We start from the raw sequence: 19,879 nt of genomic DNA on the forward strand, positions 1-19,879 counted from the left end.
TTATGCACTATTACCTTGACTGATGCCTCTTGTACAATTAGGCATAATTGGCATATCAATATGCAAAAGTTAAAAGGATTAACCCTCTTAAAACTAATGAGCATTTCTGTATCCAGCTGCTAAATGAGACAAAATTAGCATTTTTCACTTTTGGGCAGGATTTTATCATGCAGTTTCTCATTGTTGGTATTACCTTGTTACATAACTTTAGTTTGGGGGGTTGTATGCTGGACTGCTAGAGACGAAGAGTTTTCCAAAGTTAAATTAGCTATAATTATCCCAGCTTTTGTTTCCGCATTCTTAGTCTGAGCAATATGGATTCCTCGATAAGGAACAAAAATAAAAGTTACTTCTGGTTATGTGTACTCAGTGCATAATTATATAAAAGGGGGTATTTTGGTGAGGATATGTCATTTCACGGAGAAAGCTTGGCTCAGAGACTCTGTATTGAAAGCTTGCCATGGCACTAATTTTCTTTCTGTCTCAGTTCTTTTCATCTTTTTTTCCATGCACAATTTTCTGACTAGATACTGACAGAATGTAAAGTATTTTGGCATATTTATTCAAACAAGCCCGTGAAAGTTATCTGCGTAGCTCTTCAGAAGTCGGGTGACAGTGTGAGGTCAAGGGGGATAGTCTGCGGCGTTTGGAAGTGGGGTGGGATGGACCCTAAAAATGTGTACACGTGTTTACGCGAGGAGTTTGTTATAACGGAAACTCAACCACAGAATCTCCATGAAAGAAACCGTAGGTGCTTGGCGGCCATACCTATGCCATGTATTGTGTCCAGTTTAATAAAATGTCTTGTTTGTAATATCTGTTTACCAGAGAGTTCCATTTTAAGCTTCTGGATTAATTAATAACATAGTCTGTCTGATACTCACAGGGTAAAATCAATACAATGTTTATTAATTCATAATTGAATTTGTAGAATTACAGTATTTTTTAATATGACCGTGTACTTAAAATATATTTTATATCATTGGTAAGTCTTGTAAGATTCTGAAAGTTAAATGTATTCTGAAATTCTAATGTAGTTTTTTAACCCTGTGTAATAAAAACAGAGCTGAGTTTGGTTGTGAGATTAAGAATTCTGATGACTTAAATGTTTCAAGGAGACATCTCATTCACATAGGTGTATCCCATGTGACATTAGGATGATATTAGTGTGAATTATTTTCTTTAACCATCAAGTAATCGTTTTCAAATTCTCCAGAGGTTGATTTGATATTCAGGGAATGTTCAAGAGTTGGGACTATTAGGTGTGAAAGGATACAGTTTGCAAGATTTTTGTCCCGACATAAAGGAACTAGAGAGAGCTCCATTTGAATAGCAAGGAAGCTTGCTGGTCTCTGCAGTGATCTGTTTGCCCATTCTGAGATGAACAGGGATGTCTCTGAAAGAAAAGCAGCTTCTTTTGCAGGACACACTGTCCAGAAAAGCAGGCAGCAAGGGCAAAAGGTGGAGCAGATGATGTTACCTGTCTAAGGGCAGAAGGGCCAGTGTGCAATCCAGCAAATAGCTAGTGCAAAAGGTTCCAAGTGCTTCCATGCCTGCTTATTGCAGAGATGCTCCAGTCTACCAGACAGACAGTTTAAAATAGATATTAATGAACAGTTTAAACAGCCCAAATCAGGAAGCTGCAAACACAGGATCTGCAGGCTGGAGCTATTTCAGCATTTAGTGCTGGTGTCTTCAGCAGCGACAAGCGTGAATATTCACCATTTCCATCCTGCAAACCCGCAGAAGGGCATTACTACATTCATGGCCATCATGAACAGAGAAATATGTTTTCAGGGGTGTTTAGATGAGGACTTAGGTCGAGCCATCCATAAGTGTTAGCGTACAAGACTCCTCTTTCCACAGTTAACACACTGTTCCCATCTCCCCCCACCCTCCATTTCAATGTATTATCAGGAAAAAGAGGAAACAATTTTCTTTTGTTTCTTACTTCTGTCATTATAGGATGCTTGCCAAAGTTGTGGCTAGCCAAAAAGGCAGACATAAAAATCACTACTAAAAATATAAGCCTTCTGTTTAGCAGACTTTTTGAGAAATATTATGAGATTGTAGGGCATGTCCATATTTACTTCAAATCAAGCTTATAGTCAGGTTTGAGGCTTTGTTTGGATAAATTGTCCTGAAGTGGATCCTGATATTTAATTAAAATGACACTAAATCACATTGAATTGATAAGACTTGGCATCTCAAACAAAGGTAATTGCCCGTATTGGTTTTGTGCAAAAATAGAGCCTGCTTGGAAAATGTGCAGGCAACACAGACTGTCAACTCCATTTATAGATCAATATGTGAAAACCATTGATCAGGCAGGCATGTGTAACAGTAACACTTTGCATTTATTTGTTGTTTTTATACCACATTAAGGCTTACAGGATTATAGACTTCCTAAATATTTTGACTTCCTCATAAATATATGATCTGTTGCATGTTAATTAAATGAGAGTCTGCAGCCATTTCTAAAATTGTTTTTAGTTTGATGCTTTCCTTTTATTGCCGTGGATCGTATGATCTGAAAATGGATTAGTTTCCTTTTGCATAAAGATTATTAGAGCCTATTTTAATGTGTCCTATTTAATGTAAGAGGCGACTGCCGTTTGCTTTGAGAAACAGAGATAGAGACAATTATTTTCTCTTAGTGAATGGCTGATGTGTTTTTTATTAGCTGGGCATTCTTAGTGCACAGAGTAGAATTATTTCCTGACATATTCTGCACACCCTGAAGATAACAGGTCTTCTTGATTCCCCTGATAGAATTTCTTTTCTTTTTTTTTTTCTTTCTATCTAGCTCTGTAACACAGGCATCTGATCGAACATTATGTAGAAAACAAACTGATCATTTCAATTAAAATTTAAACACACACACAAATGCAATTTGAATTCTGTTTTTTCTGATCTGAGAGCAAGCCTTATGAACTGTTCAGTGCTGCATTTTGCAGTTGAATCTTTCTTATCTCATCAGTGAAAGGACAGTGTCTTGTTCGTAATCTTTATTGGACTATTGTAGATGACATTTGTAAGCCATTTTGGTTTATAAGGAAAAGCTGGAGGACAGTGGAGTGAGACTCTCCGCAGATCCAAAGCTCTGATACGACAACGCAATAATGTGTCTTCCACTGCAATTTTCTTTGCCGCTGAGAGGTCAATTCTGTTGAAGAATCTTTTTGTACCGTCTGTAAACGTTAGCAGCACTGGCTTTCAAGACACTATTCAGCTTTGTGTACGATATTAAAATCCTACAAGAAGTAACATTTTCAGACACACGGAGTTAAAAGAAAACAAAACGGCAACAATAAACAGGATCTCCCAGTTTGCCTAAGGTGGCTAAGGTCTCCAGCTGTTGGCAGTCACGCCGTGGAACAGACGGGAAAAAGTTTGTTAGTTGGAATTTCTAGTTTTGTAGAATATGCCTCAGAGAAGGTTCTAATCCCACTAGAGATTTCTGTCCTTGCCTGTGCCATCCTGTGCCATTTCGTGCTGGGAAATCTTTTAACTCTATTTACCAAGTACAAATTGGGGTTCCCAAAAGGTGGGGGAAGTTTATGGGGAAATTAAAGAGCCCATACTTCAAAGAATGAGCCAGGGCTCTGGAGTTCACACATGTGGCAAGCACCATTTTCTTTTAACTTGAGCAGAGAGCTAAATTTGTTTATAATCTCCTACTGATTGAGCATGGTGAAGAATGTACATGAGATACATTTTTTTAAAAGTTAGTCCTCTGATTACTAATTTGAATCCAAAACTCTAACCTTGTTAGCATCTGGACTTATTTCCATAATAACAACCCCTTCAGAACCTACAAAGTAATGAATAATTGACAACAAATGAAATGTTTTGATAGTTGTCGGCACAAAGCATGTTTAATGTTTTGTGTTGCTTCCTAGCTAATTATGTAGATGACACATTTGTCAGACCTTGACTGCCATTAGAAACGTGTTTCCAGAGGGGAGAAAAACAGGCTATTCATAGAGTAATTAACTAGAATGCTCAATGACCTGTGAGAGATTCAAATCGCTGCCAGTTCAGACATTGTTTTGTTACAGAGCAGAGGGGTAATTAAAATTCCAAATTACAGTCCTATGATGGAGCATTTGTTTGTTGACAGTATACTCTTAGTCTAGTTTGTTAATTCTTTTTTAAATTGCTTCTAATCCATTTTATAGCTCTAGTAGTTCCGTCTTTGAATTTACTGACAACTAATATTATGGTAAATTGTACTTCAATGGAGGACTGCCTGCTTCAGTTTCCTGGGAGCACAAGGTGGGTGGGATAGAGAAGCTCCCTCCTGAAACTGACATTCAAGGTGCTGTCAGCGGAATGCCACCAGTGTGAAACATCTTGTTAAACACCCCATCCTTGATTCTGTGTTAGGAGCAATATCCCAGTTTTAAAAAGAAATACAGAGATAAGAAGGAAAATTGCAATGAACACCTAAAACTGCTGGGAGACACCTGTCCCCGACAAGAAATGATAGATGAGGTTTCAGGTACCCAGAAAGAAGAGGGAGGAGGTAGCCCTGTGGAGGGCTTGGGAAGTGATGCTGAGACAAGTGTGGGGTTAATATCACGGGATACAGCAGTGCCCAGGGATGCTCAGCCCCATCGCTCAGTGTGGCAGTTATTGTAGCAATACTTTCATCCCAGGTCATGAACAAACCTGGGATAACAGGTGTCACTTACGTGGCTTTCTGAGGAAGCATTAGAAAGGTTTACAAATCTAGAGGGCTAAACGAGCCTAGAAAGAGCCAACTCCTGCACAGCATTTATTTAGGTTGCTGAAAGTGAGAATATAGTTTTATTAAAAAGATCTGACAGGAGTCACACGGTGTTTGATGCAGGCGAGCTGACAGAGGCAGACAGTGAGCGCTGATTATCCCCAAAGTCACTGTCAGCTAGGATTGATTTTCACTTTCTCCATTTATGTAACGGTTCCTGTAATACAGCTGACCCCGAATCACGTTACCTTGTCATTTCTCTGCATGGATCAAGAAGAGATGAGCTGAAAATAGCTAGACACCGACCTTGAACTTGCCAGAAAAGTGAGAAGTGACAGTGGGCTTTTCTGTAGTTTATCCGGGAGGAGGAAGACACACTGTTCTATGCCGAGTTCACCGCAGCAGCACAAGGGGGCAGAGCAGTACTGGAGATCACAGGTAAAAAGCGGTAGCTCTGTTAGGAGACAGATCTATGTGAGAGCAGAGGTCTGATTTCTACATCTTAGTGAAACATAAAGGAGAATTACTGATGAATCAAAATCTCAGGTCCCATGATGTTCATAGTCAGTAATCTAAAATTGTACATTCTAATTAAAAGAGGTTACCTCATATTCTGAGTGCCAGCAACTATGCTTTTCCACTTGGTTATCTGCAGGGCCTCGTCTTTTATTTATATACTACTCTACCTTCAAAACAGCCCCCAGTGCAGTCGGGATTGGCAGGAGAGTATTATGACAAGCTCCAAAGGTAACTTGCAATTTTGAGATAGGTGAAATGTGAGGGAAGGAATGGGTTTTGCCAAGGAACTCTAAGTTTGTCTGTGTGTGTGTATTTTCTAGTGTTATTGTTTGCCTCAGTTTTCAAAGACCACCTTTTAATAGACCATGATTATAAGCAAGGTTAACCTTAAACAAGGCATAGTGAAGAGTCCTTTACTTATTGAAACCGAACCGTCGTTGGTTCATAGGTTAAGTTCATACAGTTTACCATGTTAGGCAGAGAGCTGAGAGATCAGCAAAGAGTAACTCAATTGACCCCCAGGAGCTGGTTACAATGCTACAATACCATCTTTGCATGTATAACGGCTCATAAATAGTTCTCCAAATCTATGTAATTGCTAGATCTTTTCTTACATGTGGTAGATTCTACATGTCTGTGTACAGGCTTACAGCTTATGCGAATACATACAGAGTTCTATATCTGCACATATATATTATATATAATATATATTATATATAAAGAAATAGCACACAACTAAGCACATACAGCTGTATAATATATACTAATTTGTGTATTTCTGGAAAATAATTATTTACTTATAATTACAGGCAGAAAAACCAATATCAACTTAATAATCTTTTGTAGGGTCAGCCCAGTATGTTCTGCCAATGTTAAGTTCTAAAAATAAGTGGAATTCTAACTTTAAGGGTGCAATAAATTGGGGGTCATTCTGTCACCAAAAATGAACCCAAAAAATATCTTCAGTATATGAGTCATCACAGAAATTTTTAATGCATAGATTTGGGCCTCCAGTACCAGGAAAGACACAGTGCCCCGTGTGGGGAACTGAGCATGTCAGAGGGGCACTGGAACCTTCACAGCTCTGAAGTGTGTGTCTAATGCTGATGTCTCTCAAGCAAAGTCTTGGGGAGCTGTGTAAGAGTCTCACAGACTCTGCCTTCCTGCCCCTGCTCTGAGGGGGGTGGACTGAGTGCATAGACCTCCGGGAGCCCTCTCTTGGGTGGTAGTAAATCCATCCCTAAATGGTTGATTAGCCTCTGCGTCTAAGGTCACCGATGATATAAAGCTGTTGATAGCTAAAATAATTCCCCCGAGTTTGGTTTGGGTTTTACTTTTTTTCCCCCCTATTCCCTCTTTTCAGTTTGCAAGGCTTTTAATAAGGGACTCCGCTCCCTGATGTGTTCAGATTCAGTTCATTGTTGCCATCTGTTTAATTATCCTCTCAGGTTTGTGTTGGGAAGCATGAAAGTATTTTTCCTCCAGCCTTTGAATCCCTATGTTCCTAAAGAGACGTGGGTAAAGTACGTGTCAGTTTTCAAAGAGCATATTAAAAACTGATAAGCAGAACCATCTCCAGCAGCAGCACGGAAGGCCAAGGCATTATTTTGTACATTAATGCTTGTTGCAACTAATTAGCAAATGTACAGCCTTGTGGCTCTGTGGCAGACGAGACGCTGTCTCCATTACAGGCAGTCTCCTCTGGTGCTTCTTCCAGGTGATGGGTTTTTTTTGTGGGTCCTATTTACTTCCAATGCACTGACAGGAAGTTTATCAGGAGAAGCGATGGGGATTTGGGTTGGAATGACACATGTGTCATATGTGTTTGTCATATGGCAAGCAGGGTTACCAGTGTGCTAATGGTAAGAAGAAACAAGTCCAAGAAAACAAGAACAGGCTCTTTGGGAAAAGAGGAAAACTGGGAGGGAACTCAGAATCTCATTATTCTCTCCTTTCTCCCACTCTCCCAGTCCTCCTTGTCTTCTATCTTTCTCAGTATGAATACTTCATAGCAGCATTGAGTCCTTTTCTTCTGGTTTTCAGACTCAGCACCATGATTTTGCTCTGGTGGTCATAGTCAATCTGATGCATTTTTCTCTATGCAAAAGACATGAGAAACAAAGTAGTGGCTGATGCGGACTGCTTATCAATAAAGTTGTATCAAAATTAAGGTGTGTACTGGCCCTAGGGTAAAATAACACACACTGACACAAATAAGTGTTTCAATATCCAGAGGTCACCCAGAAACTCCAACAAGAATTAAGTTCCAGTATATCTGCATCCCAAACCAAAGAAATCAAATCGCTGTCAATTAGAAGATACTTTTTCCCCCCTGAGATTCCAAGATGCTCTTTTTATACTGCGTTGGATGGTGTTCAGAAATGGCAGGCTTGTTTTTATGTCCTGGCTTCCCAGAGCATCAGAACCAGGGGTAGTTAGTGTGCTTTTCTATGATGCAGTGCCACTAACCACACTGTGTCTTAGCCTTATGCTTGTACAGAATCTCTGGTGAGAGCAGTGATAGCTGCACTTCTCTCTGTCACCTTTGGTCACCTGACCTGCTTTCTTTCCCACAGGGTGAAAGAAACCTACTGTCTTGTATATGCAATGAGAAGGGACATGTGTCTTCTTGCATTGGATAGTCCTGGATCATATCATGTAGCACCAAGTGACCCAATATAGAAAGACAGGAAAACAAAGTGACAGTTTTGTTTAATATAAACTAACATCAAAACAAGAGGCCAAAACCTCCAGGCCCACTGCCAGATCACACAGATTAAATGGCCAGAGTTGGTGCTGTCCTCTCAAAATCTGTTGAAGGCACATTTTTTTTTAATCAGCAGTCCAAGGTTAATGAAGAAATAAGCCCAGCTTGGGTCAGACAAACTGAGTGTAAGTCCCACAAGTCTGTGAATCCCCAGGAAAGCGAAACTGGCTGATACTTGACAATACATCACACACTGTGGCCTCACCCATCGATCATTGCCCAACAATGGGCAACCTTTCACGGCAGCTTCCTCTTTTGCCATGAATTATTGACAGTGTTAATGTCAATATCACGTTACCAAATAGACAGGAAAGAAATTTAAATTCCTGGTGTACTATCCTTAACTTCTGTGCTACTAAGAGAGACAGAGACACACATGCAGCGAGAGGAGAGAGAGAGAACGAGAGAACGAGAGAGAGAGAGAGAGAGAGAGTTCTTAGAATTCCTTCTACACAGAGTAATAATTCTTACAGTTCTCATCTATAACTAAAACTCACCATCTCAACATAAATAAGCTCCTTTTCACTGAGTGGTCACCTTGTCAACTCAACCTGTGTATTCTTTGAGTGGCCCCAAATAGAAAGTAGAATAAGCCAACTGCTTTCACTCAGACATTAATTTTCTATTTAAGCATTCCACAGACATAGCTTAGCCCTCACTGCTAATGTTACAAACTACTTTGGAAGCAGAGGTACAAAGGAAAGAGTGTTCCTGTCTCCTTGTAGGTTACTTACCAATGGAGTGAGGGAGCCCCCTAATCCTGGGATATCAGGGCTCAAATTATCCATTCATGCCGACCCTAATGCCTGCACCTCCTCAACACTTTGTGCTCTTATTGGGGTTATGTATGAGCAATGATTGTAAATATCCCGGGAACTAAGAAATGTCATTTATTTTAACTTCTAGAAGGTCTTCTTGTGATTGTAAATACCACATAAAATATTTTTCTTTTTAAAACATATTTATAATTGTGGGATCTCCCCTGATTTTAAGCTCTCTCTGCATAGTTTGATACCTCCCCTGTGTGCCCCTTGCTAGACACACACGTACAAGTTAATGGAGGATGATTTTTACAACAGATGAAACTGCTGTTGTTCTTATCTGATTAAGTGTGTGGGTCCTTTTCCATTCACCACTGATCTTAACCCTCCCTTTGTGTATTAAGTCAACGATAAGCTTAATTGATGGTAAAATAATAATTTATGACTAAAAATAATATATTAATGCATTTGTTTATCTGATCTTTGTCCTTGATTTCAGGAAACTGAATGCAGACCTCATTTAGGCATTTACAGAGGAATCAGAGCTGTCACGTTCCTGCCTTCTGAACTTGTTACTTTGCTCTTGGCTTTGAGATTTGGTTGAGCGTTATCCTTCAGGTCCTCGTGATTTATGGAGCTGTGTGCGATTGATTGCACCTTGTACTCAATCTAATTTATAAGCCTAACAAAGCAGCCCCTGCCATTAGGGTTCTCTTGTCTATATAAAATGAACAAACCAGGATTGAACAAACCATCCTGGCCCTTAAAATGTCCCACCAATCTTGTGCTTACACTAGATTCGACGTGACATTAGCCATGAAGGAAAGCCCAGACTACGGGGTGAGTGACTGAGGGACTGTCTTGAGGCACATTCCAACCATCAGGAAGGAAGGAAATAGAACATTTAGATACGCAATTTATTTAAACTGCTTAGACATTCTAGAGCCAAGATAGAGTGTCACTGGGGTATTAAAATTATCTAGTCATTTAACCCCACTGCCTGAGGAGGGGTGCTTTTTTGGCTCTTTTTGATCACCTGATCATACACAAAATGGCATTATTGAGGTCTCATAAGGATTTGCTTCTACCATATGGCATAGGTAAAAAGCTGCCTAGCTATGAAAATGGGTGCAAACCATTCTAGGTGTGTGGAGTTCTTTCTCACCTTTTACCTGTAAAGTTGAGCTCTTCGTCACTCATGCTGCCTTGTCCAACTCCAAGTTCTGGACCTGTTTACTGGGGGCCAGCCTTGGATGACCCACACTTCTCAAATATCACCATCCTATACCTGGAAGTTTGAAAACTGCTTTCTTCGAACATGTATAGATTTGCTTAGAGTTGTTCTCGCCACAACCCTACTTGACTCTCTGTCTACCATGCTCCTTTCTTTTTGTGAAGCTGATAGATTACAAACAATTGATAGAAACTGGGGGAGGAGGGACAGCATAGGATAGGGAAACCAGGGATGCTGAGGGAAAACCAGGAAAATGGATAACATTTGAAATGTAAATAAATAAATTACCCAATAAAAAAATTAAAAAACAAAACAAAACAAGAAAACCAAACAAGTGATCACACCACTGACCCAATAGAGTCCCCACGTATTTATATTCAGGTGAAGTGGCCTTGGTTGTTGTGTTGTTGTTGTTTGTTTGTTTGTTTGTTTGAGCATATTTGAATGTGAAATGCTAGTTGGAGGTGCAGTACTCTTTTGATGGTTGTGTGACCTACTCAGCCCTTGTCCCTGCCTTGAGGACCTTCAGCCATTCCATTGCCTGCTTTTCCCCACGTGAGGACAACGTGCAGATCTTCAGAGCATGCCAATTGTCTTTCCACATGGGAACTCAGACGCTGACAGTTGCTACTCATAAATTTGGAAATGTAGTCTCTACCACATTTCAGTGACAGTATAAAAACAATCTTCCTTTATAGCTAAGGATGAATTTTCTTACTCAGATTTTCCCCTTTGGGTTTAATTTCAATTTTAGACTCTTACATTACTGTAAATTAACAAACATCTTGCTGCCTTTTAGACAACACTAAAAAAGTAACTGTGTTGTCTAAGGAAAGGGTGTTGTCTTGTCACCAAGCTATAAATACTCTGTTTACTCTAGGTTATCTATGGTTTAAATTTCACTTGTTTTGTAAAAAATTATTCTGAAAGCCTGATTAGAAGCTGCTTTAGATGCCAGACAACATGTGGTGACTTAGAACTCTTATCAGAACAAGCACACACCAGGCCGTCAGAAGCCAGCAATGAGACGCCACTCACAGTATTTTATACAAAATTAAGCCAGCTTAGTGTTGAGTACGTATCTAATCCCTTACCATTTATCCTACATCTTGACTAATTAACCTTAACTTAAAGTTTTCTAAACTTTGCCTGAATTTTTATCTCCCTTTCAAGAGCTCGTGACAGCCCACGAGAAGGGGAAACATCCAGGAATATGAACTCTACAAATACAGTCTCAACTTAGCTCTTCAGAACTAAAACTTCTTTTCCAGCAGCCTGTGTTTTATCCAATAGAAGCTTGCAGGGAAACGGAACAGTAGTGTCACAGGAGGGAAAAGGAAAAATCCCTATTCGGTAGCACAGATCGCAGGCCTCGCAGGACATCTGGGCTTACAGTTGGGGTTCTGCTCAGCAGCTTCATTTCACTCTTTTTCCTTCTGTCTTTTTAACTGCACTGACATTTTAACACTGCGACTGCCCTATGAAAACCTGTATAAGCATTTATATTTCTCCTGTCATAAGCTGACTCCCCAAAGAATAGTCAGGAATCTACTGAAGCTAAGTAGCTGTAGTCTCATCAAATTAGCCAGTGCCCCTCAAACTCATAAGAGGACCACCCCTCCCCATCCCGCCCCGTGACCATGCTTTCTAGTGGGCATTTGAGCCAGCAATTCTGATTTTAGTGTCTCCAATCCAGCTTTGACTTGTTCACTGAGGACATCTGAAACTGTACCATTAGTCAAATCAAGACATACAGACCCCTTCCTTAGCACTCCTCCAAGTTCCTGCTTTTATATAGGGATGAGCCTTTGAAAGAGGAAGGCACAGGTTTTTTTTTTTTTTTTCATATATTGTCATTTACATAAATATAATCTCAGGAACCTTTATCATTTGCTGATACCTGGAGACAGTAATTATTGTGCCCATGGCAGTAAATCACCAATGAAAACACAAAGATTTAGTTGGGGAAGAAGTGGCCAGGCTTGGTTCTCTCAGAGTTGTCAGTGGCCAGTGTCCCTTTCAGTCTACTGCAAAGTACATGTTCAAAGTTTCAATCAGTTACATTTCAGTTGGTGGGGACTAAGATATTCTAGGAATTGTAGGCTGAATATGATTCAGGCCCACACAATGTGCTTTTCTACTCCAATAGTAAATATGATTTATTTTCTGATTAGGAATCTGGGGTAGTGCTGGGCAGACTTGGAGACAAATCCTGCCATTGGTCCTTACTGATCATGTGAGTTTGAACTCATGACTGGGTCTTCTAAGGCTCTCAGTAAGGCAAATACAAAAATATCTATCATCTACAGACTAGTAAAGATGAAATACATGGTATGTGTATAAAAAGCCTGATATGGGTGCTTGCATAGTATCTTAACATTTTATTAAATCACCATTATGATGAAGTTATCCATCTGCGGTGTCTTCATAAGCCGCTTCCTGAGCAACCCTGCCATTTTATCATGACCTTTAGGGATGAGCCTGGTTTGTCTTTTCTGTAAAATAGCTTTCCTTTCATTTCTTAAATTGAAACTGGATTCTTCTCTCTCGTATAATACATTTTGACCACAGATTCCTGTCCCTCCTCCCACCTCCCCTCTCTTCCAGATCCAAATCCGCCTCTATTTCCTTCAGAAGAGAGCACGTCTTTAAGTTACCGAAACCAAACAAGTCAAAATGAGCAAATAGATTGAGAATGTCTGTTTATGTTCTGGTCTATCCTGACGCAAACCGCCGACAGTGTTTATCCAGCTTCCTCTTCTTGATTTTTAGCTTGCATGCTTATTCAGGACTGAAATATGTTATTATTTTAATAATGCCTGTTGGTTTCTGTCTTTACTATGGCTCATGGTTAGTTCTTGCATTGCAATAATATAAATGTGTAACTATTGAAAGCATCCATTATGTGCTTGGAACTGGACTGTTATATAACAAAGGAGGTGATTAACCCTCCAGGGAAGCAGTTGACAATGGGGGTGAGAGGCAACTCTAAGAGTGTCTAATACCAGAGCTGGAACTCTGTGAAGCGTACTTCTTAGGTCCACCCTGGAAGAAACGAATGAGGATCAGAAGCGTCAGTCACTGAGTTTATACTTACTGAAATTTACTTTAAGACCCAATCAAAACTTGACTTCCTACGCTCACTTTTATGTCAGACTTCCTTTTGTCTGAACTCTGATAACAAACGCTCACCTTTTTAATGATATACTTACGTATTATTCATAGCTTTGATGTTCATTCTGTCTTGAAAATAGTCTAACTATTGTGTTGCGTTGCATTGGATTTTACATTTTTATACTATGAAGCACCCACTCAATTGAAAGTGCCAGCACCAGATCCTCTGTATATGTTACAGCTGTTAGATTGATGTTCTTATGAGACTCCTACCAATGAGAACCGTTGTGTCTCTGATTCTTTTGCCTGTTCTTGGGGCTTTTTTCCTCCTGTTGGATTGCCTTGTCCATCCCTGATATGAGCGCTTTTGCCTTGTCTTATCATATCCTGTTTTGTTGTGTTTGGTTGTGATATTAAAGATCTGCTCTTTTCTGAAAGAAATGGAAAAGGGATAAAATCTGGAAGGGAGAGGAGGTGGGGAAAGACTGGGGGTAGGGGTGGAAGCTGTGGTCAGAATGTATTGTATGAGACAACAATCCAGTTGCAATTTTAAAAAAGAAAGGAACCATCTTATAGTAAAGATAAACCAGGCTCATTCCTGTTTTTGATTACGTGTTTTTCTTAAGGACTGGGAATATGCTCTACCTGACACCTTAACTACAAATGTTTCTGTACTGCCAAGAAGTGGCAACCATACCATGCCTTTGTTATGACCATTTTGTAGCCATGCCTTTGTGTCTCAAGGCTGTTATGTTATGGTCTACTTGTTATGTTTATGGTCTGCTTCTATAACCCCACCTATTTGCTTGTCAGTCCTTCATTTGGCAACTCCATACTCCTGAGTTGTAAAAAGCGGCATCTTTCCCATGTCCAGTGTTGAGCTTTTGAACCCCATCCTATGGATGACCCATGTACATGAATAAAACTTGCTTTCATTAATTTGTCCATGATTCGGGTCAGGGGTCTTTCTCCTTGCATCTGTGGGATGAACACACAGAAAAAGCAAAGAAACTAGGCTCATTTCTGCTTCACCCAAGGAATAGTGAAAACACTTTCGTGGAAACTGAGACAAATATGAGCAGTCCACCTCTTCCACAGCCTGTTCAGAGTAAAGTGACCCAAACTGGCAAAAGTACCTCTGCTGTACAGGGATCACATTATGAAAGAGTCAGACTTCTGCTGTTCTTTTAACCTTGCAGAGTTGTCCATTAAGAGACAGGAGCATTCAAGCAGAAGCTCAGTGGGAATCATAAGGCACAGGCAGTAGAGTAAGGCAGCGAGAGTCCAGCAGTGACTGTGACTATCGGGTCAGGAACTGAGCTAGACTTATAAGAAGCACCAAAAAGGAAGACAGTTACAGTTTTCTAACCAGTCCTAATCAGTCTGACACAGGCAGGGAGCGCTGAAGATAGTCCTGATTGAGTCTTGCAAAACCCTAGGAGCCATTCTTGTTTCCGTTGTCAAACTGCTTCAAGGCGTACCTGGTGCCAGGAAATTCATCTACCCGTCTAGATACTAAACTTTATCTAGATATAGTTACATGACCTTTTGTAACCACCGAACTTCGCATTTAGTTCTATGTATTGGAAAACTAAATGTAGAGGATTAAGTAAGTAACATGTTTGTGTGTACTTTAATTGTTCTATGTGTGTGTATATATGTATGTATGTATGTATTTATGTATGTATGTATGTATGTATGTGTGTGTGTGTGTGTGTATGTATGTATGTATGTGTTAGTAAGACAGAGGCAGACTTTTCCTATCAATTTAGTGTTAGGATAAAAATTTTCAGACACAGGCCTTTCCCCTCTTCCTGCTCACCATCTTCAGAACATAGCTCTTTTCCTATTGCTTCCATGGCCAGCAGGTGGCTGCTATACTTTCAGTATTTAGTTCTTCAGCTACATTCCAGGAAAGAAAGACATGCACAGGGTATAAGCCTGTGTGCAAGCTGAACCTGCATAATTAGAGGCAACTGAAAGATTCTAAACCAATTAAGTCCCTCTCTGAGTAAAATAAGAGGAAAAACATTGCAAAGGTATGGAACTGTGAGCTACTCCTTCTTAGTGTCTGCATAATAAATCATGGTAGCCGTCCTATGTTAGTGGCACAGAGATAGATGGCGACAAAGTAAAGAGATGTTCAATGTAAAATGGCTGCATTAGTCAAGGTGTCTATTCCTGCACAAACATCATGACCAAGAAGCAAGTTGGGGAGGGAAGGGTTTATTCGGCTTACACTTCCACACTGCTATTCATCACCAAAGGAAGTCAGGACTGGAACTCAAGCAGGTAAGGAAACAGCAGCTGATGCAGAGGCCATGGAGGGATGTTACTTACTGGCTTGCTTCCCTTGCCTTGCTCAGCTTGCTTTCTTATAGAACCCAAGACTTCCAGCCCAGAGATGGCACCAACCACAATAGGCCCTCCCCCCGTTGATCACTAATTGAGAAAATGCCTTACAGCTGGATCCCATGGAGGCATTTCCTCAACTGAAGCTCCTTTCTCTATGATAACTCCAGCTTGTGTCAAGTTGACACACAAAACCAGCCAGTACAATGACAAAGAAAGAAATGGATTGGCTATCAGTAAAAATAGTGAGGGAGGGCTTTTAAATGTGACAATAGCAAAGAAAAAAGGGAAGATACTTGTAGTCATCGTGGAGCTGGCAAAAACAGAGCCTGATAGGGGCCCCCAACTAAGATGGCTAGTGAGTATGAGCTTTCAGGAATATAGCAATGTGATAGTTACAAGATGACAATCAAGTGTGTGAGATTGGAGCTCCAGGTGCTGATTATATATGCCTTGGGGTACGCTTAGATGTCAGCTACCACCATTCAGCAACTGGTGCCACAGTAACAGCCAAAATTCTCACTAAGACATAATGTAGTTCCAGAAAAGTGAATATTCATGAACATATAGCAGTGTCTGTCTATATGCATATGTGTGCTTTGATATACATGTACAATATATCATGATATATATTGTATATTGTATATATATCATGATATGTATACATGTTATATATTATTATATATAATATATTACATACATTATAATGATATAATGTTATAATAACATTAGAGATACCTAATATTTTAAATCTTATTTGTTACAGGAAAACTCAAAACTTCTAACTTTTCCATAGAAAGTACCAATTCTTGTTCAAGAGACTCTATTTCTCATCACAATATCAGTAGGATGAGAATATGTCCAAACTGACTGGAAAAAAAATGACACCTGGATAGAATATGCAAATGAATGTTCAAAGAGAATAAAAGAGCACAAGTCAAAGTAGAGGTAAAACAAGCTACCTGCAGATTCCAGAGATAAGGCACAAAGCAATATCTCCCCATCTTGTCTGAAGAGAGCTGAATGGATATTTTCCAAACCATTTTTTTTCACTCTCAGTTGGGTCCACAATAAAATGATAAATTCTGTTAACCAGAAAAGGTTAGTAGCATGTTGTGTCCTTGGTAGATGGATAATAGACTCTAGACGAAGTTGTTTATGTCTTCTGTATGGGAGTTGTTATACCTCAGGAGCAAAGCACACAAAAACATCAACTGTATATTTGATTTAATCCACTTAAAGCAAAGAAAATCCCACAAGGAACATTATAGGATAATGGAATATGTAAAATTAGTTGCTTTCCAAAAGGTCTTTCCCAGTTCTATTCTCCAGGGCTGAATTCCCTACCCATTTGGCCCTCAGATCTGCAGCCTCTTATTGGAAGATGAGATTGTGGTACTGTACCAGTGCCCACTCTCAATCAACCTGCATTTGTCAAACAATTCCCTCCTATCTGCACAGTCCCTGTGTAGTCACTGTTTGCAATTCTCCTTTGTTTGTACTTTCCATTTGTACCTGGTGGACTCTATATTATATTAATTCATAAAACTGGCTCTGCCAGGCTCCCCACAGTTACAATTATTAAGGCCATAACTGAACCAGTTTCTCTCATCTTGATCTTCAACCAGAAGTTCTTGTCCTGGAGCTTTTGCTTCCCATTAAAATGCTAATGATCACCTCCACCAAATTAGCAGCTTAATAATAATACTAAAAAAAAAAAAAAGAAAGAAAGAAAGAAAAGAAAAAAAGAAAAAGAAAAGCTGAATGAAAAGACTTTGATCACTACCTTTGAGAGTTCAGGATTCTAACATCTCTCCTCTGCATCATTAGCAAACAATGACCTTTAATTAAAAATAAAAGATATACATAAAATAGCTTAAGAAATGTTTCTTTTAAGCATGATGTGTTCTCACATTTTCGTTTGTTTTTATAAAGAACCTCTCAACCTATTTTGCTTGTTTTTCAGATCATACAAAGAGCCCCTTACTTGACCATAGATTATTTTTAATGCTAGTTTTTTTAATTGTACTGCCTTTCCATAAGAACTCAAAGTTAACTATAAAGTTAGTTTTAAATCGACTTGAATCGTAGAAAATTTGTAGTGCTTTGAAGTTTCCATCTGATGTACTTGTTAAAAGAACTGACACAGTTAAATCCTTGTTGCCTGTCCCCACATCCACGGGGACAATGCAGCTACTTGATGGTTCTTTCATTTTCCCATCTCCTCCTGGAAAAAAAAATAGAATAATGACTTTATAATAAAGTCCTTATACAAACACAGTGTGTCCTCAAACAATATTAACCGTATTTTGTAATTGATCACGTGGGAAAGGACCATCTAGGTATCAGTTAGATGTATTAATGTTATCTGTTTCCCTGCTCACAACTAATAGCACTGCAGACTTTACATATCCAGATTTTAAACCCATTTCCCATTTAAGTTATGAATTTTCCCTAGGAGCCCACGGATATAAAATTTGAAAGTGGACTCTGTAGTGGTGGACTGTGCATCCACACATAGAAAGCCACAGAGGGCTAAGAAACTATGAAGCCTGAGTTTTTATGTGTCATTATCTCTTTAATGAATCTCAAGGGCCTCTGAACCAATGAACTGAGAGTCTAGGGAAGCCTCCAGTCTGACCTGAGTGGAAGAAGTGAGGGAGAGCACACAGATTAACAGTGTTCAGTCCTATTAAAATATTCACAGAAGGCTCATTTGAAAATGTATTAACCACATACTAAGTTAAGGCCCACCACAGATCAAATGCTAAGTTTGGGGACAGGAAGCAATTGGCAGAAGTTAATTGGCCAATATTCAGGGAGGAGACTGGAAGAGAGAAGGTTGGGAAGGAAAATGCCCTGATAGCCTTTTAAGACCTGTGGTTGGCAGACATTCTTCTGATAATGATCTGTGTCCATTGGTGTTTCTTCCCTTAGGAGGCAAATGCATGAAGAAATGGTAGCTCTGATGACTCCTGGAAATGGAGCAGGCGTCTGCATGGCAGAGTGGAGGGGAGGGCAGGGTACCAGATGCTTTCATTCTCAACCACATTCAGGATAAATGATGCTCTTGAATCCCCAGGAGCCACTATACTATTATTCTTAAGGCTTCTTCCTTGAAGTAGGAATTAGTGTAGTTTTTCCAGGGAGGAATTTCTAATGACTGCAAACTGCTAATTTCCTCAAGGCCTTATTGTGATGATGACCTTGAAAACTCGACTTTGTTGCCAGATGTTTGTTTAATGAAAAGAAAATACCAAATCCAACTCATAGGGCATAAAACATAGCTATCAACAATGTAGAAATAAGGGAACTGTTAACAATGCAGTGCATGCATTAGCTGAAAGAAATAGAAATTTAGTGATACATTATATCAACTATATATTTATCTTGGGAAATTTTTAAATATTGACAAATTTTAAGGAAATAATCTCTCAGTTAGGCTTGAGTAAGTTCTTTAATTTTGAAAGGTTCTTCAGTGACAACTGTTGATAGGAGAGAAACCACCTCAGTATGTAATTATTGATAGAGATATTCTATTGATAAAAATGTTAAGTAGGCAACTATTTATGAAACTTTTGTTTACTATTTATATGTATAATGTTTTCCCTCAAAATATTAACTGTAATGTTTGAAAAACAATTAAGGAAATTATTCAACAACAAAATAAAATTAATTTATTAACTTAGGTTATAAGCTTCACATTTTTATTCATATGCAGAAGACAAATTAATAATAAATTATTATATATCTTAGTTTTCAGTTTTAGGCAACTAGTTAAAATCTTTCCATGACAGCAAAAGGAAATTTCATTTTTCATGGCTACTTTGCCATTTCATATCAAATAATGAAACAACAATATCAAATACAGAAAACATAGAAAATCCATATAAACATTGTGTATATTGGATGTCTTTCTTTTTACACATATAGACTCCCATTCTGAAATATTTAAACCATAAAAGAAAATTTAACAGCTTTTATACCTTGCTATTTATATATTGTTGATAAAGTATTATTAAATGTTTATTTAACTTACAGAGTTGTGGTCTATATTCTTAAATGGTACTAGTCAAGTTCAGACTGATTTTCATTTTAGATGGTTTGCTCATAAGGTTAGAAAGCAGCTGTCATTGTCTCCCAAAGGATTAACTGGACTTGAAGATTGGGGTTAGGGTTTCATTTTCTTCCACATCAGCCTGCCTCAGCTACCTCTTAACCTAGGGACAAGTTCTAAGAGCTGGTGTTCCTTGAATGGATAATGAAAGCTATGTTATGTTTATATACTAGCTTTAGAAGCTTTTACAGAGTCACTTATGTGGTGATTACAGGTCTATTAAGTTTAAAGGAACATGTTCATGTGCGTTGTGTTTTGGAGTACTTATAGAAAGGAATAAGCT

General features: G+C 39.0%; 1 protein-coding gene across 3 annotated transcripts in view; it reads left to right on the forward strand.

Moving 5' to 3' along the window:
• The window catches only part of Arhgap15 (Rho GTPase activating protein 15), a 627,570-nt gene that overhangs the window by 33,772 nt on the left and 573,919 nt on the right, over window positions 1-19,879 (forward strand). Inside the window, exon 1 of one of the 3 annotated variants that reach the window (XM_029472910.1) lies at window positions 4,878-5,170. The exons of the other annotated variants lie outside the window; for them this stretch is intronic. Coding sequence (XP_029328770.1) covers window positions 5,117-5,170 — 54 coding nt within the window. The 5' untranslated portion in view covers window positions 4,878-5,116. Of the gene's footprint in view, window positions 1-4,877; window positions 5,171-19,879 lie in introns of those variants that run through there. 3 annotated transcript variants of the gene reach the window in all.

Source organism: Mus caroli, chromosome 2, assembly GCF_900094665.2.
Source record: "Mus caroli chromosome 2, CAROLI_EIJ_v1.1, whole genome shotgun sequence".
In the NCBI taxonomy this organism is placed as follows: domain Eukaryota; kingdom Metazoa; phylum Chordata; class Mammalia; order Rodentia; family Muridae; genus Mus; species Mus caroli.